General features: G+C 48.0%; 1 protein-coding gene and 1 non-coding gene across 2 annotated transcripts; both read left to right on the top strand.

The window, feature by feature from the left end:
* Window positions 1-4: 4 nt before the first annotated feature.
* On the top strand, window positions 5-9,814 carry RPL32 (ribosomal protein L32). The gene is made up of 4 exons (XM_029601431.1): window positions 5-157; window positions 2,986-3,086; window positions 8,538-8,719; window positions 9,637-9,814. The coding sequence occupies exons 2-4, from the start codon at window positions 2,991-2,993 to the stop codon at window positions 9,764-9,766; spliced, it is 408 nt and encodes a 135-aa protein (XP_029457291.1). The 5' UTR covers window positions 5-157; window positions 2,986-2,990; the 3' UTR covers window positions 9,767-9,814.
* LOC115091407 lies at window positions 2,034-2,172 on the top strand. Its single transcript, XR_003856709.1, has one exon. It is a non-coding gene; the product is annotated as a small nucleolar RNA SNORA7 (small nucleolar RNA).
* Window positions 9,815-20,770: the final 10,956 nt, after the last annotated feature.

Raw genomic sequence — 20,770 nt, 5'->3', positions numbered from 1 at the left:
TGGCATGTTTTGCGCTCGCCACTTCCGCCTTTCTTATCTTTCCCGGCATCCTTCGCGCTCTTCATACGTCCCTTCGAGCACGCTTATCTTTCCCGACAGCCTTTGCACTTTCTTTTTTTTTGCAGGACTGTCTGTGAACGTAAGGATTTTCGAACCGGTGAGCAGAATCCACCGACATCTGACTTGGAACAGGGGTATTTAGGCTCCTGACCGGTATCCCGCGTGCTCACGGAAGCATCGCAGGATGCTGGGAATGTTTTGATAGTGGAAGGAGGGATTTTCGCGATGTTTGTGTAGGCTGCGCGGATCATCGGTTACCCTAGGCTCGCTCTCGTCTATTGCCGCCACTCCCAGGAGTTGTTACCGGGATATTGGAGTTTCTTGTTGCTATTAGCGGCTGGGAAGAAAGACGGGGAGGGAGTAGGTGGGTGGGGCTCCGGTTGTGTATTCGTCGCTTAAGATGCGGTCCTGGTTATACCGGGAGCCTCTAGGAGATATGAAGTAGTTTGTTGGTAACTGGCTTCACCTCTATTCTGCGGCTTGATGTGCCGGTGTTACAACTTGGGCTCTTTGTGTTGTTAGCGCTAAGTGTATTGCCACGGTCGTTGCACGCTGCTCTGTGCGATGTGCGCAGTCTCGTGCAATGAGCTCTAAAGCGTTTATCTAGGATTGTGATTCTGAACATATCAAACTGGCTATATCGTAAATAGTATTTAAGTAAGATTGGAAGAATTTGGCTCTATGTCTGTCATGCCGGAATTCCTGTCTCCCGCTCCCCACTTGGGGGATATATGTACCGGGCACTCTTATTTACTGGGCTATGGAACCAGGTTTAGACTGGTAGTCACATGGTAAATGACTGCAGCTAACGATCAAAATAGCCCATCCGTTCTTCCCAGTTTAAGTTCAACCTCTTTAGGGAGATTTGCTTATAAAATTCCCGAATCTAACCCTTGCCGCACTCTGACGGATTTAGGATGTTGGCACCCTCTAGGCACTGTTGATGCTGTCGCCCCTTGTTATCCCCATTTTTCCTCGGGTCCCCCAAAGTTAGACAACGGGGCAGAAGGTCTAAGGCCGATTTCTGCTGCTCTAAGCACAGACCTGGTGTACTATTGACAAATCTAGGCCTGGCCCCACTCCTGTCTTCTATCTGATCTCTCAGTCCTCACTCATCTTTCTCAATCGTGGCCAGTTCCATCACATTCGGGCCGATACAGTAAAAGTCGCGGGAGAGCGGGCGAACAGGCCATTCTCTTGTGCACGCAATTCTGTATTCAAATGAGGGCCCGCTGTAGAAAGAGGCGCTAGGGACACTAGCACCTCTTTTTGGACAGGAGCGGGGGCTGTCAGTGGGTTTGAGAGCCGACACTCATCGGTTCTCAAATCCGCTGACAGCCACGGTTTCGGAAACCGGACGCCAGCAAAAGTGAGCGTCCGGTTTTCGAGCCGCAGGCCGATTTCAAATTTTTTTTTTAAACTTTTTTTTAACTTTCGTGATCTCCGACTTAATATTGCCATGATATTAAGTCGGAGGGTGCAGTAAAAACTGCTTTTCTGTGCGTTTTCCTGTGCTCAGAGAATTAATGCCTACCTTTGGGTAGGCGCTAATTTCTGAAAGTAAAATGTGCGGCCCTACCTGCATTTGCATATTGCAGGCGCTATTAGGTTCGGGGCGGTTGGATGCGTGTTTTCGACGCACTATTACCCCTTACTGAATAAGGGGTAAAGCTAGCTCGTGGAAAACACGCGTCCAATCACGTATTAACAGTGCGCTCTACCGGAGCGCACTGTACTGTATCGGCCTGATTGTTAGCCTCCCCAGGCTTTCTTTGAGCCTCAATGAAGTCATATCATTGCTATTTTGGGTTGTAACTGCCGTTCTGTGCAGGTTATCCCCATGCTTTTTTTGGGAGATCTGACACAATGTATAAGCTATATATTGGTGAATAGGAATAGTCTTATGCGCCTTTGTGCATGATCTCGGTACTGGCTTTAAAAAGTTTCATAACTCTTAAAAACACATGCGGTGTAACCTCCTGTGATAGCACCTGGAGAGCTGTCCGTACTCCTCCAGCTTCGGATAAGGGAGGGAAAGTGACGCAGAGGAATTACCCATTCCATGACTAGTTCTATCACTGACTAGTACATGGAAGATAATCTGCCACAAGCTTGTGTGTGTCCAGGCAGAGTTATCGCTTCTGCTGGATAAATGATCAAACTTTACTATTTATTAAATGTAATGTAATGTCTGTACAAGATTCCAGTAAGCTGACTGCATTTTCCTGGATATGGTAAAGAGTTCTGATGTATTTCCTTGTATAATCTTCAGCACACTATATCTCCCACTATCTGCATTTCAAATTGCTATTATTGATGTCACCTAAATTAGAACTTCATATTAGGCTTCAGCAACTGACTGAATATTCAAATACTACTTTTAGTATTCAGCCTTATATTTAATCATAGGTCATAATCCATGCAAAGATACTGAAAAGATATCTGCACCCGATAATGCATATAATGCTATTGAAGATATATCAGCACTGGAAAACTTTTTTTGTTTTAATTTATGCAGATAAAATTCTCTGCATTATATTGTCTATTTCTAACTAATTCAGAAATGTTATCTTTTTAAATTTGTTCCCAGTGAGCTCAATTCCCAATGTTCTCAAATTCAAATCTGAACATGGGTCCATGTTTTGAACTGCTCATTCTTCATCAGGGGAACATAATTTTTTTTATTACCTGATGCCCTTCTCAAATCATTACTGATATGTTAAGAGAAATATTTAAATATACTGTCAACTGATGAAGCTTAGTTTTAAGGTCTAATTTAAGTCACAACAGAAATAGCAATTTGAAATGCAAATAGGAAATATTGTATTCAAGATTGAAATAGTCTTAACTAAATTAGCAAGAGGTGGACCTTTCAATTAGATGTTACTTTGTATAATGGCATATCTTGCGTGTTTTCCTCCAAAGGTGGTATGGCTGCCCTGAGACCTCTACTGAAACCTAAGATCGTCAAGAAAAGAACCAAGAAATTCATCCGCCACCAGTCAGATCGCTATGTCAAGATTAAGGTAGGTGTCTTTGAAAGAAGCCCTAGGTTTTGTTACAGCCTTGAATCTTTGGGGAGAAGCCGTATAAAATTGTATGTCTAATGGTACTAGAATGGAGTTGAAAACAGGAATGACCTCTGGCATGTATTTGAAGTGTGTAGGTTGCAAGGACAACCATTACGTATTCGTTCATCTCGAATGACATCAGTCATCTACAAGAGTAGAAATTTACTGCATCGTTTGTTTGATGAATGAAATAATTTATGTTAGGGGCAATCCAAGGTTTAAGGTGTTATGAGCATTCTTGTATATGACCAAATGAATTTTACATTTTAGTCAAAAGAGAAGGATTTTTGTGAATACCTGTGAATCAGGCATATCCCAATTAGATTATTCTCTTTACAAAGTATGTGTGACATTGGACAAGTTAGTTAATCTCACTTGCTGAAACTTAGTTGGTAAACTTACAATGCTGTAATTTCCAGAGGGGAAGGCCCTGTTAGTTTGTAGTAACAAAAAGGCCACCTTATAGACTAGCAAATTTGAGGTATCGGACAGAGTGGACGTTTGTTCTCAAAATGTATGCCTCAATAAATGTCTGTAATGTGCCTCCATCATTTGACGTTTTTACAATATAATGTATGCGAGTAATATATAAAGAATTATTAAAAGGTAGCACAGGTCCAGTTCATACCCCAAATGTAAGATTGATTTAAATATATTCCTATTCATACCTAGGTCAGTCTAAACTCCTGGGTTTTGCCTGCAGCAGATGGAGACAGAAGAAAAGCTTTACTGATACTACTACTTAACCTAGTGTACTACCTGCAGATCCTCTGTATTTCGCTATCTCCAGCAGATGGTAGAGCTTTAAAACCTGCAGTCTGGAGTTAGAAATTTTTTTTTTTTCAGGAGCTTTCCTTCTAGGGGGTTGTTAGGTCCCTGGTTGAGGTGAACGAGCAAGGGGTTGGTGACCCTTACTGCTGGCTTGTCCCTGGACACTGAGGGGATTTCGATTAGCTGGTGGTCAAGAACCCACTCTGCAGCATTGAGGAAAGTACTTTTGTCTTTATCTATTACAAAAAGAAAGGAAAAGCAGATCATTTTACAGGGTGGCTTGGAGAGGGGTTCTCAATTTCAGCTGGCTCTGAGTGATCAGTGATCAGACAAAGAGACAAAGACGAGATGGAAGCGGTACAGAGAAGGGCGACCAGGAAGGTGGAGGATCTTCATCGGATGACATACGAGGAGAGATTGAAGAATCTAAATATGTACACCCTGGAGGAAAGGAGGAGCAGGGGTGATATGATTCAGACTTTCAGATACTTAAAAAACTTTAATGATCCAAAGACAACGACAAACCTTTTCCGTCGGGAAAAAAATCAGCAGAACCAGAGGTCACGAGCTGAGGCTCCAGGGAGGAAGACTAAGAACCAATGTCAGGAAGTATTTCTTCACGGAAAGGGTGGTGGATGCCTGGAATGTCCTTCCGGAGGAAGTGATGAAGTCTAAAACTGTGAAGGACTTCAAAGGGGCGTGGGATAAACACTGTGGATCCATCAAGTCTAGTGGGCGTAAATAAAGAGGAGGCAACAAAACACTGCACGGAGCGGCAGTAGCCACAGAGGCATTCACGGAGCGGGATGCCAGTGGCCAGTAGTTGGGGTTCCACCTTCAGGCAGCAAAACACTGCACGGAGCGGCAGTAGCCACAGAGGCATTCATGGAGCGGGATGCCAGTGGCCAGTGGTTGGTGTTCCACCTTCACGAAGGGCTGCCATCTCCAAAAAACAAAAACAAGAAACAAACAAAGCAGGGGTGGGTAAGAGTATGGGGCAGGGGTGTGGCCTGCTTGTTGCGGCGGTTGCTACCCCTGATTGAGCTGGATGTTCACTGGGATGCTGATACGGCGCTGCTCTCTGCATGGTGGAGGGGTGGGAGTTGGGGCCGGAGGGTGCTGGAAGCCAATAGTGATGGGTGGGAGGGAGAAAAAGGGTGGGGAAAAAAAAAATAAAATAAATGGATGAACTGCGTGGCTTGCTGGGCAGACTGGATGGGCCATTTGGTCTTCTTCTGCCGTCATTTCTATGTTTCTATACCGGCCCCAGGTGAGAGCCAGTGGTAGCTGGGAGGCACAGCGCTGATGAGACTGCCACAGCAAGTGACAAAGAGGCACATGGCACTGGCCAAGGATCATGGGAAGGCAGCTTTCCTGTTTCAGCATGTAAAAGACTGGAGCCACCACAGATCCTTTTCCTGTGAGCGCAAGAATGGCGGCCATCTTGAGTGTAGTCTGAGCAGCACCTGAGATGCCTGGGGAAGCAGGGGATTGCCCTCCTCCTCTATCATCTGCTATGCAGAGGCTGGAAGCTTTGAAAAATGAGGAGACCTAAATGCAGGAGGATTCTCAAGTCCTGTCTTCAGATTTTGTGTTGCTTCTCTACAGAGCCTATCTGGTTAGAAAGGCAGCAGGGAGAAAGTGCCCTTGTACTCAGGGTCAGCTATAAAGTGACTTAAGGCCTGCAGAAAGACCATGCCCAACATCCGGAAGGTGCTCGACTTGGCTGGGCAGCGAGGCAGCCCCATGGAGGAGTCCGAAGGTGATAATGTTCTGCTGGATGGGTCTCCGATGGCAGAGTCCCCTCAGGACCTTTCCAATCCGGATCTGGAGGAGGCGCCGGTGACTGAAGGGGATGACCCTAAAGTTGTCTGGTGTTTCACAAGGAAGAATTGTGCCCCTTGATTCCACATGTGCTTAAACAGCTAGGCATTAAACGTCCTCAGGCGGAGTCGGACCAGGAAGGGGTGTATCCCTTTTTGCATTTTTTTTTCCAGCGCTTCAAAGTGGATTACATTCAGGTAGTGTAGGTATTTCCCTATCCCTGGAGGGCTTACAATCTAAGTTTGTACCTGAGGTAATGGAGGGTAAAGTGACTTGCCCAAGGTCACAAGGAGTGACAGCGGGACTCAAACCCTGGTCTCCTGATTCATAGCCCGCTGGATCAAAGAAGTAATTCATGCAGCCTACATAGAGGAAGGAAAACCATTACCTCTACAGCTCAAGGTGCATTCTTCAAGGGCCCAGGCAGTCTCCTGGGCTGAAACAAAGCTGCTTTCGCCAGCCGAGATCTGTCGGGCGGCAACATGGTCCTCCCTACACACCACCTCCAGGTTCTACCGCCTGGATGTTCAGGCCAGGGAGGATACAGCTTTTGCAAGGGCAGCACTAAGTGGGCCACGGGTAGCCTCCCACCCTGTAGGGGAGTAGCTTTTGTACATCCCATTGGTCCTGAGTCCATCTGGCTACACGCTAGGAAATGGAGAAATTACGTTTCGTTTTCCTTAGTGTAGACAGATGGACTCGGCATCCCGCCCACTGCTGCTCCAGAAATAGAGAACCTGGATATCAAATCTTGAGACTGAGCAAGTACAGGTAAGCCACAGCCTACCTCTAGTTCAAGACACCCGCAGTTGCCCAGGTGTTGGCATTTATTGTTTCAGTGCACTGGTGGTCTCCAGTTCCAAAATTTTTTTAATCAGTTGAAACAGTTCAAGGTTAATCAAGTATTAAGCAACATATATCCAAACTGGCTTTTCAAAGAGAATACTAAAGAGCTAAGCATGTTGCACGGGTATATGTAGGCTGATGTCAGCTTCTTTGAAATCTGACTCTGTCTCCCATCTGCTATCAGGAGAGCACAATGCCCATTGGTCCTGAGTCCATCTGTCTACATTTAGGAAAATGAAATTTATCAGGTAAGTAATTTTTCCATTGACTCCCCTTGCGCTTCTCACACAACAGGCAATGGTTCATGACATGGTGTACCACTTGCGACAGCTAAGTTCGATGGTGCAGATTCCACGAGAAGAATGGGGAGTGCCGAAAAAGGAAGAAATGTTCAGTCTGATATTGGATTTAAAGAAGGTCAATGTAGCCCTCAAGGAATCATGGTTTCGTATGGATACACATTTGATCATAGCGGCAGTTCGCAAGGAAGAGTTCCTGATATCACTAGACCTCACAGAGGTGTACCTACATAGCCAAATCAGGCAGGAGCACTAGAAGTTCCTGCAATCTATGATTTTGGGAGACCATTTTCATTTTTGTGCCTTTTCTTTCGGTTTGGCGACTGCTTCACGTGCATTCACCAAAGTGATGGTGGCAGTAGCCCTTCGGAAGGAAAGAATGCTGATTATACCCATATCTTGACTACTAGTTGCTTTGGGCAAAGTCGGCGGACCACTGTCAGCTGGCAGAACAGTGGTTCCTAGAGAGGTTGAGAGCTCTGGGCTGGGTGGTGAACCTAGCAAAGAGCTATCTAATGCCGTCCCAAACCTTGAAGTACCTAGGAACTCAATTCAACACCAGTGACCAACCCGTTATCTGAACGGGAGGAGCCTGGCTTAGCAAAGTCCGAGGAGGCCAGTTCTCCTTGGGCTTCCTCACAGTGCCAACTGCGAGGCTCTAATATGGCAGGCTTTGCAGAGAGCAAGGTGCTTAGGTTTCTTGGTTGGTGGCAGAGGTAATTGTGCGCTCTCTTGGCTCGCGCTTAAAAATTTGTGTACAAATTTCGAGTGTCCGGGTGGGGTATAGTGAAGCGTGCACACAGCTCTTTCTGTATCGCACGCTTTAAAAGATGTGCGCGTAGGTACGTGCCTGATGTTACATGCAGAGCCCATGCGCAGAGCCGATGCACTGGGCGTACTGACATCCTATGGAGGGCAAGATGGCGCTGCCTTGGCCTACCCACACAGTGTGCCAATCAAGTCTATAGTGGGGGCTGCTCAACCCACTCGAAAGCCCAGTTCCCCTTGCCCCCAATGGAAGTGGGAACGACCTTGGTATGGCACGCCAAGCATGGAGACCAAGGGAAGACCTACCAAAACTCGCTCTAATCATTTCTGCACTGGGAGGTAAATCTTCCTTTTTTTTTATACTTACCTGGGCTCAGCTTATCTGCTGAGTACAGATACTGTCTCCGATTGCGGAGGGGGGGGGGCTTTAGCCGTCACCACCGAGCTCTGCTTCTTGCCTCCACTGTCTTTTAGCTGCCTAAGCAGCAAAGTCCATGCCGGAAATCTGCTACCAGACCAAGGCTCACCTCTGAGGGGTCTTGGAAATCGCCTCAGGAATTCTTAACTGGGGGAGGGACCTTTAGGTATCACTGCAGGAGAGCGGGGCTCGATTTTCTTCAATTTAGAATGTCAAATTTCTCCATCCAAAAAGTACAGCAATCCCCATAGGGAGAGGTTCGTCCACCATCTGCTGGAGTCAGAATACTGGCACGCTGAGGTCATTGCAGGGGTATATGTAGGGTGACGACAGCTTTGCAACCTGACTCCGTCTCCATCTGCTGGCAGGGGAACATAACTCATTGGTTTAGGAAAGGGCAGACTATCAAATACTAAAGCTTCACTATTTTATTTGTATCTTGTTTTCCATTTCTAATGTGATGCAATCCTTTCCTTCTAGCGTAACTGGCGTAAACCCAGAGGCATTGATAATAGAGTTCGCAGGAGGTTTAAGGGCCAGATCCTGATGCCAAACATTGGCTATGGGAGCAACAAAAGAACCAAACACATGCTGCCCTCTGGATTCCGCAAGTTTCTGGTGCACAATGTCCGAGAGCTCGAGGTGCTCATGATGAGCAATAGGTAAGTTGGGCCTGATGTGAAGATAAACTTTCTCCATTTTCACTTTTGGTAAACTGGGTCCCTAGAGTCACAAGGCAAGAGTGAAAGTGCCTTGCATATGATTCTCTCAGACTCAGCTGTGCTGCTGAGGCATGGATGCCTCATCGCCAGTGGGGTAAGAATATTATGAAGGTGATGTGCTCAATGTGGGGGGGAGGGGGAGGTAGGTTGTGTGCTGCTCTGGCATGACCCCCTTACTGGCCTCAGTTCAATCCTCACTTCAGACTGTAGGTCAGCCAGACATCTGGCCATAAGAAAGCAGCCCCTGGAATAGTTACCCTGTGTGGTGTAGCCTATTTGTCACCCAGGTATCCCTGCTTGACTCTGTTAGATCTGGTCATTGCCCTTCCTTGCACCTTATCACTGCTGTTTGCACTAGAGCTTCCGTTTATACAAACTTTACTGCCTGCAGGAGGTTGTTCCTTATCCACTTTTGCTTTTGGCAGGGGTTTGTAGCAAAGTTCGTCCTCCCTCCCATGTTAGGCAGCTTATACCCAAGTGTACCAAAGCCTTACTGCTGGCTTTATGCTGGTTGACCTTGAAACATCTCTGCAGCTTGACAGAGTCATATCTCTGCACCATGCAAGACACCTACCGGTATATAATAGCCAGTTATGTGTCCTGTTTGGTCTGCTGCACATGTGCAGACTGCTCATAGCAGGCTACTGTATACTGTGCGCTGCTATACCATTCAGCTGTGTGGGAGGGGATGGTGTTAGGGGGAGAATCCTGGCCCTTCCTGCTGCTACAGCAGACTGGCTGGGTAGATAGTGGCAAGTGGTTACAGAATTCTGCTGTAGTAGACTTTGGAGCCTTATAGCAGATAACATGATGTGGAATACAGACACTTTTTTTGTTTTTTCTCCCCCCCCTTTCAGGTCCTTTTGTGCAGAAATTGCCCACAATGTTTCTTCCAAGAACCGTAAGACCATTGTAGAGAGGGCGGCTCAGCTTGCGATAAAGATCACAAATCCCAATGCCAGACTGCGAAGCGAGGAAAATGAATAAATCTCTTCATTATGCATGGCTTTAATAAAAGATGTTAAAAACTCCTAAGTCTGGTTGGTCAGTGCTTGTCTGAATTTTAAAGAAATGCAAATGTGACTGAAGATTAAAGATTTTGAAAACTTTGACATACTAAGGAGTCAAAGCAACTGTAGGCCCCAGTAAAGCAAAAAGTATGTGTTTGAAAGAGAGGTTTTAGTCCTCAAAATAAACATGTTTCATGAGGAATGCACACATGCTGTTCAAATCCACAATCCGATAAATTCCAGTGCAGGCGGATTCCCAGTTTTGCTATTACCAGAGCTGGAGTAACTTGTTAGTTTCAAAGCACAAGCTTCTGCTTGTGTCACTATGTGCAGTTCCCTGTAAAAGCATCATCTGCTATTACAGATTTACAGGAACCAAAGCTCAATGGTAGTAGTAAAAGTTTATAAACACATTTAGCTTTACTGTTTGGGTCTTTGAAATAGCTAGCACCATTGCTGGGTTTTGATCATTCTTGCTATATCCATTTTTCTATAACTTCTGCCCATTGTATCTTTTATGGCACTTGTGTAGGTGAAGCTTTTTTTTTTTTTTTATATATTGTCCATCCAAATTATAGTAAAATGCCTTTGCTAAATCAGAAGCATTGTGTTGTCCCTGCTTGTATTCCATAATACAAGCAGAAGGGCTGCAGTTTTTTAAGGCAGTATGTTTCTCTTGCTGCTGAAATACATGCTTGTATAGAATGACACTTCTTCACTGCATATAGATTCACAGAGCTCTGCAAATTTAAACTCTGGAAGAGGGTGAAAATGCTCTTTTCAGATGATATGGGCATAGGAGCTTTGTCCTGAATCTGTTTGTTTCCCTGTACGTACCCGGATCAGTCCAGACTGTGGTTGAGCCTCCTTTCCAGCAGGTGGAGACAGACTAAAACTTGAAGGATATCCTATATGAGGACAGAGCCTATGCTATAACCCTTCAGTATTCGTCTGTCTCCAGCAAGTGTTAGTAGCTCACCCTTCATTCTCTGCTTCAGGCTAGTCAGCCTTTCTTCTTTCCTCACGGATCAAGTACTTATTATTTTCCGTCGTAGTAAAGGAACACTTTAGTGATTTTTTTCTTTTCTTCTGTGGGAGACTGTTCTGTCTCCCGGCTCTTGCCGGTCTCAGGGGGGCTTTGCCCCTTGTGCGCTACATAGCCTGAGTCCGTCCCGCTTCCAGGTGTGGGGACCGGGTCTCGTCTCCGCCCCCCCCCCCCCCCCCCGGCTGCCGAGAGGGTTTAGAACCCGACTGCTGCGCTCAATTTAAAAAAAGATTTAGAAGAGGAATTTTCACTTTTATTATAAGTTGCAGGTAGTCCCCTACCTCCAGCTTATTTGCAGCAGTAGACCAGTATTTTTTCTTTTTCTGGTCCTAGCAGGCCTTGAACCGGCAGCCAGACAGGCAAGAGTCAGCAGGATTCCCCCCTGCTTCACTCCTGGCCTCCAGGCTGTCAATCAAACCTTTTCTCTGCCGCCCCCCGACAAAACAATTACAAAAAAAACATTTTTTTAAAAAAATAAATAATAATAAAATGACATTTCCCCACTCCGTGCTGCTGACAGTTCGACTGGCTACTGAGCCCCCGGGGTCCCTTGGGGTGTGGGTGGTCCCGGTGTGTCCCCCTCTCTGACCCCCCCCCCCCCGGCGGATCCAGTACTCCCGGATCCTATAGCCCATCCGGTCGCGTAAGCTCCCTTCCACTCCTGGTGCTCCGGTCCGGGCGGGATTCCGGTTTTCAGCAAGTGCCTTCCCCTTCCTCCCACGCCCAAACAGTTGCGCCTGAGGCATTGGCAGGCTCCCCGGCCGGGCCGTGCCCTGAACAAGCTCCCCCTCCCGGTGCATTCTTCGTTTAAAAAACCCCCCAAAAAACCCAATAATCTCTCTGTGGGCTACTTATGCGGTCACGTTTCAGGAGAGTTTTTCCCGGCTTTCAAGCGGCCCCAGTACGCCTGCTCGAGGCTCCTGTGAAGCGCACTTTGATGTTCTAGCGCCGGGGGTGTGTTCCACTATTTGCTGCAGTTTCCTGCTGCGGGCCGGTCTCGGATGGGGTCAACATCAATTTTCCTCTGCAACCGGGACCTCCCGTGGCCAGAGGCTGTGCATTCGACCCTTCTCCGCCTCCAGCCAAAGGCGATTGCCTCAGCGATGTCCGCCACATGGCTCCTCTAGCTGCGCCACTGGTTGGCCGCTCCAGCGTCCACAGCCCGGTGGGATATGTTGCCGTTCAAAGGTAAGCTGTTCCTTGTCCAGGACCTTGAGAATCTAGGGATTCCTTAGGGGAAAATAAGGGCCGTCAGCTCCTGGTGGCCCATCCGAACCCATCCCGGTCCCTTATACCCTCTCGTCTACGCTTTGGGGCCAGAGGCGGTATACCCCACGTGGGCACTGTGACTCCTCAGGGGGTTTGTTCCTTCTTGATCACAGTTTTTGTCGCAGCATTCTTGTGGGCGCCATCCCTTTCGCGAGGGTTAGCCCACGCGCTCAATCCTTCCGCCTGCACACACTCTGGAGTTTCCTTACCTCATTCTTCGGTCCCCTTCTGGGGCGGTCGCCTTTTCCCTGTTCTCCGCGGACTGGGTTCAGATCCTGTCAGACCAGTGTGTCCTTGACGTTCTCAGAGACGGGTACGTCTTCGCTTTCCTCGAGTTTGTCAGAATCTTTTTGTGTTTCCCCGTGCGGTCGGTCCCTGCGACACACGGTGGAGCAAACCTCCGCCAAGCTCCTGTGTCTGGGCGCGGAGGCCCCGGTTCCAGACAGCGTTCTTGCCGCAGGCCACTATCCTATTTTCTTTGTTCAGTCTTAGACCTCACAAGAGTCAACCGGGCTTTCAAGGTCCCGCTTCTCCGCAGGGGCACCCTGTGAGCATACTCGTGCCGTCTTGCCCCGGGGCATTCCTCGTACCTCTCGTTTTTCACAGTGGCATATTCCATTTTCTCGTGGCTGCCATAGTCTCTTCGCGTTCGTGCCCTCCGCCGGGACTTCGAGTTCACGGATTCTTTTCTCAATCTAGTGACAGATGTACCTCTGCGGCTTCGCCATCTTCCTTGGCTCCCTAGTCAGGGACCTGTATTTTCCGTCCAGGCCGATCGCGCTTGTTTAGCGGCCTGTCCTTTGAACGACGACGTCTCCGGCGCAAGTGCTATTAGGAGGAGGTCTTCTCCGCCTGGCTGCGGGCCCGGAAACGGTCAACTTCTCTGGACTACATGCATATCTGGAACGTGTTTGAGGCTGTTTGTGCGGAGTTGGGTTTCTCAGCATACTCTGCCCCGTTCTCATTAGTCTTTTCTTCTTCAAGACAGGCTCTCTGAGGGTCTTTCCTCTCGTTCTCGGTACGTTTGTCTCCCCTCTCGGCTCTCTCCTGGGTCGGGTGAAAGGTCGTCACTGAGCAGTCACCTGGCTGCAATTTTCTGCTTCATGGGCGTCAAACATCCCCGTCCGCCTTCTCCGCCGCTTGCCCGTCATAGTTTTCATCTAGTTCTTTTCGCGCCCTCTCTGCGGCTCTGTTCGAACCTCTCCGTCGCGCTACCTTGAAGGCTCTTCCACTTAAGACTGGTTTCTGGTCCCTATCTCCTCTGCTCGTCGGAGTTCGGAGATCCTAGCGCTGTCTGGTCGAGAACCTCTTTGCGTCCTTCCGACTCCGGGGTATCTCTTGTACGGGCCCTTCCTTCTTGGTGCAGGTTCTTCTAACCTCCATGTCCTCCAGTCGGCGGAACTCCCCACGTTTCCCCTGCAACTAGTGACGTTCTTTGTTACCTTAATGCCTTACGAGTTCTACGTCGCTACCTCATTACCAATGGCCTTCATGTTTCAGTCCATCCTTTGTCCTCTTGAGTGGGTCCAATCGGGGTAAGCCGGCTTCTGAGTCCGCTATAGTGCGCTGGTTGAAGGTAGCGATCTTCTCACCTTATCTTTGTCATGCTCGGGCGGTTCCCGAGGTTCTAACGACTCATTCACTGCGTTTTGGAGCTACTTCCTGGGCGAACCTTCAATTGTTCTCTCCATAGGAAATTTGCAGTGCCGCCACTTGGACATCCTTACCTACTTTTGATCGACACTACCGCCTGGCTGTGCGAGTTCGGCTCTTTGGTTCTTTTGGTCTACCAGTGCTTCGAGCGGGACTGTCTCGATCCCACCTGGTTTAGGGGAGCTTTGGTACATCCCACAGTCTGGACTGATCCGGGAAAATACAGGGAAAGGAAAATTAGTTCTTACCTGTTAATTTTTGTTCCTGTAGTACCACGGTTCAGTCCAGATGCCCTTCCCTGTTTGTCTCTCTTTCTGTCCTCTCGAAGCTTGTTCTTGCAGGTTGCAGTTCTTTTTAGACTTCCTTTTGTGCAACAATACTGAGCAAATACACCGGAAGCCTTGGTTGTCCAAGTACCAAGTATATGCAAGAGCAGTTAGACATAACTTGTTTCGTTAATTGTTCTACCTTTTGCTCTATTGAGCTTTATGGTTGCTTGCTTGATCCTACTCTGGTTTTGTTATTTTCTACTTTGACATTCGTTATACTGAAGGGTTATAGCATAGGCTCTGTCTTCATATAGGATATCCTTCAAGTTTGTCTGTCTCCACCTGCTGGAAAGGAGGCTCAACCACAGTCTGGACTGATCCATGGTACTACAGGAATGAAAATTAACAGGTAAGAACTAATTTTCCTATTCTTAAGGCTTTGTCTGAACTGTAATGCAATAGTGTTGGCTCACAGCTTGGGGGGTCAAGAAAAGAAGCCAGGCACTAAAGGAGCTATGCAGAATTTTTACAAGTAATTAGATTTGTCTCCAGTGAAAACCCACATGCCAGGCATAGGCACCTAACACTTTGAGATGGGGCAGAGGAAAATTCCAGGTGCTGCTTGGTAGTAACAATTGAAAGGCTGTTGGGTACAGGTTGAAAAGCAGTGAGGGGAAGGGTTGTTCTTATTTGACAGCCTTATGTAGTTTCCTAGTGTGTAGCTATATGGACTTGAGACTAATGGGTTTATGCTGCCCTGCCAGCAGCTGGAGCCAGTCAGGTTTCAAAACTGCCGTCACCCTAGATACACCCCTGCAGTGACCTCAGCCCTTCAGTATTTCTCTGTCTCCAGCAGATGCAGACATGCTTTCCCTATGGGGATCGCTGTACCTTTTGGAAGAAGAAATTCTTTTAAATTGGAGAAAAGACTGAGCACCGCTCTTCTGCAGTGATACCTTAAGTTCCCTCCCCACAACTGAGAATTCCTGAGATCCCTCAGAAGGGTGCCTTGGTCTGGTAGCTGGATTCTGGTGTGGACTTTACTGCTGAAGCAGCTGAAAGGCAGTGAGTGCAAGAAGCCAAGCGCAGCGGTGACGGCCAAAGCCCTCTCCTCACGCAGCTGGAGATTGTCTCTGTACTCAGCCGGTAAGCGCTGAGCCCAGGTGAGTTTAAAAAAGAAAAAAGGATTTCCTCCCATCTCCTTGCTCAGTGCGCTGCACTGAAGTTGTTCCCAGTCCCATTGGGCTAAAGAGAAGTGGGCTTCTGAATGGGTTAATTGGCCCTCTGTGGGCTAGGCCCCACTTTAGGCTTGGTTGACACAGTATGTGGCAGGCTGCGGCAGCGACATTTTGCATGTGCTTTTGTGCCTGTATTGCTGGTATGTGTAGTGTATGTCTGCTCTGTGCTGTGCACATACATGCACAACTTACTAGGTGCAGAATACAAGTAAAGCCGGGCACATGGGCTGCGTAGGCGCCCGAAATCTGTGTGCATAAAATTTTAAGCGTGAGCCATCTGAACACAGTCGCCAATGGCTCTGACAGCAAAGAAACAAAACGCTTTTCTTTCTGCGCTGCTTGTTATAGAGCTGCACAGTCTGACCTGGATTCTTTTGTCAGCACTGTGAGGAGGCCGAAGGAGAGTTGGCCTCCCAGGCCTTTGCTAAGCTTGGCTCCTCCCATTCAGAGGATGGGTCAACCACAACCTTAACTGGTAGTACCCTGGATCTGAGTAATCCTGGGCCTTCCATGGGAGAGGGAAATCCAGTGGTACCTACCCCAATACCTCCTAGGCTAAGCATGGACCCTGTGGCCTTCTCTTGGGTGGAATTTTTTCAAGGCCTTCCAGCCTTCGTACAGGTGCAGTCTGCTTCACTTGCCCCTGGCTGGCTGGAATCCCAGCCGGTCAGGCTCCCTCTTCCAGCTCTATCGGCAGGCCCCGAGACATGCCTAGTCATACCAAGGGTATCCCTACCCAGACACCACAGACGAAGAAGGGGATTCAGATTCCTTGGAAGATGGGGAAATCGCACCAGGTTTGGAGCCATGTTGCTGTTTTTCCACCAAGATGAATTGCCAGTCCTGGTTTCCCAGGACACTGAAGACACTGGGAGTGCCTGGTGTGGACTCTTATAATGGAACCAAAGAAGAATCCTATCCTGGAGACTCCACAGAAAGCCTCATAAAGGTGCTTGGCAGAAGGGAACTGACAAAAAGAAAAATTGTTGCTACTGAGAGAAAGGTTGCAGTTTAGCTCTGCTATCTTTGACTCCCCCCCATCTGCCTGCTCTTGGCTGTCCTTTTTTAATAAAGCAAAAAAAAATAAAGAGGCCAAGGCATGCAAGGCCTCTAAACAGCTCATTTTCAGGGAGCAGCGAGTCAGGGAAGGGGAGCATTGGGATGTGTCCACTGCGACAGAGGGGGATGAATCGGGCTGCGAGGGTCATGTGCCATTGCGAGCACTGCAGGTTTCTTCGGGCTATGGCTGAGAAGGTAATCCCTATGCTTGGTGTGTGCGCGTACAGCTGGGGCTGGCCTAGCGACTGGCCTTTCTTTCTCTTCTCTGCAAAGCTCCTTTTTAATGCCGCCACAGTTTGAGGGCCCAGACATGCAGTCAGCTGCAGTTGCCTCAGAGCTGGCAGCCATTTTAAATGTTTTTCCCATGTCCTGGACAGAGTTGGTGGCACTCTCAGCAGTAGATATTTGCAAGGCAGCTGCTTCATCGTCATGACACACCTTTGTGAAACAGTACTAGCTAGATGTGTTGGTGAGGGAGGACACAGCCACTGGTGCTGGGATTCAACAGGCAGCTCTCACTTCCACACACCCGTGTATTTTGGCACATCCCACTTGTTATGGCCTGGACTGGTGGAGGATAAGATGGAAGGAGAAATGTTCTTACCTGCTAATATTCTTTCCATTAGTCCTGCTTTACTAGTCCAGGACCCACCCAGAAAGTAAGGCTGCATTATGGCAGATGGCTTGTTTTAGCTGTCAGGTTGAGAGCCTTGGCTTTACCTTGTCTTTAGTGTTGGCTGTCCTTCTTTCCTTTTTCCCTTCTGTGGCAGGTTGCAGGAAAACTTCACAGTTGTGGGACTAGTTTATTCTTCAAGGGGTAGGGAGTGATTCAAAGCTTTGTCAGTATCCTGGATTCCTACTGCTAGCACCACCTCCTAAATAATGGCTGTAATGGCACAGGAAAACAGTGTTGTCTACCTCCATCTGCTGGGAGGGGGAGATAACCCACTTGTTATGGCCTGGATTAGTGTAACAGAAAGAATGGAAAGGAAATTAACAGATAAGAAAATGTCTCCTTACTCTGAGTCTGCAAATCATTTTTTTTTGTGTCATAGAATTATGATTTCATATTCAATTAGCAATAGGTTTGCCCCTGGTCCCAATCCTGTTACTTCAGTGTTCAGAGCTATCTTGCAAAGATACAAAATAGGCAAAAAGCTTGGGAAAATAAGGTACTGTCTGATTGTTGTAGTAGGAACCTGCCACATTCAACGCCTGGGATTACTTACCATACTCTTATATGGTACGTGGTACAGGATCTTGCTCTTCTGCAGAGCTGTCAGCCTTTATTTTCAGAGAATACAGATCAAACAGTGGCATAGGAGAAGGTTTTTGTTTTTTGGTGCTGTATTTGCCTTTGGCATGACCAGAAAGAATACCATGCTATTACGAACATCCATTCTGTTCTGATCTGTAGATAAGTCTGGCAAAAAATGCAGCTCCTGTATCCTTTGGTAATACGACAAAAAGACAGAAGCAATTCATAAAACCACCTTGAAGCTAAACAAGGACTTTACACCAATTCTGATAACATCTCATTAATGTAAAACCCAGGCAGTTCATAGGTGAAATAAAAGTTACTGTGAGTCAGCATAGCTGCCTAGACCGTTTCAGCTGTGGGTAAAAACTGCCACAGGACTTCAATTCTGCAAAAGCAGTAGCTAAAATTTTCATTCCAAGCTTGTTTAAGTTGCTCTTCAATAGAGAAGTTATAAGAGCAGAAGCTTGCTGTATATTTCTCACTTTCTCTGCTATAGTATGATCATTCATTCATTCATTCTTACCCCTGTCTGAAGCCCAGAATCAGGCAGTAGTTGCAGCAGCAGCTGCCATTTTGGACAGAGTTGTCAATCAGGCTGCAGGTGCTCATCACCCCCAAAATTTTCAAGTGAAAGCCCAGGCCAACTTTCAAATTGAAACCTACCACAACCACACAGTTTGCACTGACATGTTTCATCTGCTTTTGAATGGAAGAGTACACATGAAGATTTTAAAATACAAGCTACAGTTGTACTTTTCCTGGGGGAGAAAGTTTTCAAGCAGCTGATTAACATGTTGAAGCTTGCCCTTCCACCTACATGCAATTTGGTTTAAGTTTCTGTCCACCACAGCTGTTTTACTATGGTTGCAAGCAGAAAACAGGAAAATTAGTTCTTACATGTTAGTTTTCGTTCCTGTAGTACTACGGATCAGTCCAGACCATGGGTTGAGCCTCCTGTCCAGCAGATGGAGACAGACAAACTGAAAAGGGTATCCTATATCAGGACAGACCCTACCCTGCAGCCCTTCAGTATAACCATTGTCAAAGGAGAAAGACTAATATAACCCAGGAAAAAGATCAAGCAAGTAAACACAACTCAAAAGAGTAACAGAGGCAACAATTATCAACAAGGAATGGACTCTGTAAAATAGCGCTCTTGCAAATCCGTCGACATCAGATAGATGCTTCCGGTGTCCTTAATATAATGAGAGAAATCGATCCAGGAACCTGTAGAAAAAGCTTTGAGTGGTCGGCGGAAAGTAAGAGAACCACAGAAGGGCATCTGGACTGATCCGTGGTATTACAGGAACAAAAATTAACAGGTAAGAACTAATTTTCCTTTCCCTGTACATACCCAGATCAGTCCAGACCATGGGATGTACCAAAGCTTCCCTATACCGGGTGGGACCGAGACAGTCCCGCTCGAAGCACCTGCTGCCCCAAAGAACCACAAACCGGGGCATGCAGGTTTAGATGATAATACCGAGCAAAAGTATGCAGGATGTCCATGGAGCAGCCCTGCAGATTTCCTGCGGAGAGACCAAATGACTCTCCGCCCACGAAGTAGCCTGAGAACGCAAGGAGTGAGCCTTCAGACCCTCAGGAACTGACCGGCCTCGGCAATCGCGTCCTTCAGTCACTGAGCAATGGTAGTCCGAGAAGCCTGTTTTCCCTTACTCGGACCACTCCAGAGGACAAAAAGATGATCGGAGAGTCGAAACTCATTGGTGACTTGAAGATAACGGAGTAACATGTTTCACATCAAGCCGGTGAAGTTTGCCCCCATTGGGACCGGTGACATCCTCCGTGGAGAATGCCAGAAGCTCCACAGACTGATTAACATGGAAGGAAGAAACGACCTTCAGAAGAAAAGAAGAAACGGTTTTGAGAGAGACTCCAGAGTCCAAAAAACGCAGAAAAGACTCCCGACAGGATAGCGCCTGAATCTCCGAGACCCTACGAGCGGAACAAATAGAAACTACGAAAACCGCCTTAAGCGTAAGGTCCTTTAGTGTAGCCCGACGGAGGGATTCAAACAGAGCCACACAGAGAGCCCGGAGGACAAAATTGAGATTCCAGGACGGACATGTGGGTCGGAAGGGGGGGCTCAAATGTTTTGCGCCCTTCAAAAACCGAGCGACATCCACATGAGACGCCAAGGGGTGTCCTTCTACACGACCGAGAAGCGAACCGAGAGTGGACACTTGGACGCGCAACAAATTGAAGGAAAGACCCTTGGAGAGGCCCTTTTGGAGGAAGGAAAGAACCACGGAGACCGGTGCCGAACGAGCCGAGACACCCGAATCATTACAGACAGTCTCAAAGACCTTCCAAATACGGACATAAGCTAAAGAAGTAGATGGCTTACGTGCCCGCAAGAGGGTGGTAATCACCTCTTCCTTATAGCCTTTACGCCTCAGCCGTCACCATTCAAAAGCCAGGCCGCTAGACAAAAGCGGTCCACCTGGTCAAAAAATACGGGACCCTGTCATAGTAGACGAGGAAGGTGGCCGAGACGAAGAGGACCGTCCGACACCAGATTGACCAGATCCGCGAACCACGGCCTGCGGGGCCATTCAGGAGCTACCAGGATGACTGGCCCCTCGTGGAGCTCTATTCGTTGGAGGACTTTTGCCACGAGAGGCCACGGAGAGAACACATAAAGGAGGACATCCGATGGCTAAGGGAGAGCGAGGACATCCATTCCCTCCGAACAGTGCTCCCTCCACCGGCTGAAGAACCTGTTGGCTTTGGAGTTGCTCAAAGTCGCCATGAGGTCCAGGTGAGGAGGGCCCCACCTGTTGATGGTCATGGCCTCATCCGAGAGCTCCCACTCTCCTGGATCAAGACGCTGACGACTGAGAAAATCGGCCTGTACATTCTCCTTGGCTGCTATGTGGGAGGCTGCTAGACAATCCAGGTGCCGCTCTGCCCAGGCAAGGAGCCGGCTGGCTTCCAGAGCCACTAGGCAACTCCTCATGCCCCCCTGCCTGTTGATATAAGCTACCATCATGGAGTTGTCGGAGAGGACCCTTACCGCTTTGCCTTGGAGCAGGGGGTAAGAACACCTGTAGAGCTAGGCGTACTGCCCGGGCTTCCAGCCGATTGATGTGCCAGCAGGCTTGGACCAAGGACCAATGACCCTGGGTGGTCTGAGACTGGCAGACTGCCCCCCCAGCCGGAGAGA

This window comes from Rhinatrema bivittatum, chromosome 4 (genome assembly GCF_901001135.1).
Source record: "Rhinatrema bivittatum chromosome 4, aRhiBiv1.1, whole genome shotgun sequence".
Taxonomy (NCBI): domain Eukaryota; kingdom Metazoa; phylum Chordata; class Amphibia; order Gymnophiona; family Rhinatrematidae; genus Rhinatrema; species Rhinatrema bivittatum.
Note: the sequence above shows the minus strand (reverse complement) of the source record. Positions and strands in the feature narration are given on the sequence as shown.

Bases quoted from the DNA above. Each gene is read 5' to 3' on its own strand.
- RPL32 (XM_029601431.1), top strand. From the start codon at position 2,991: ATGGCTGCCCTGAGACCTCTACTGAAACCTAAGATCGTCAAGAAAAGA. The intron at 3,087-8,537 runs GTAGGTGTCTTT...CTTTCCTTCTAG, and splicing joins ATCGCTATGTCAAGATTAAG to CGTAACTGGCGTAAACCCAG. The intron at 8,720-9,636 runs GTAAGTTGGGCC...CCCCCCTTTCAG, and splicing joins GTGCTCATGATGAGCAATAG to GTCCTTTTGTGCAGAAATTG.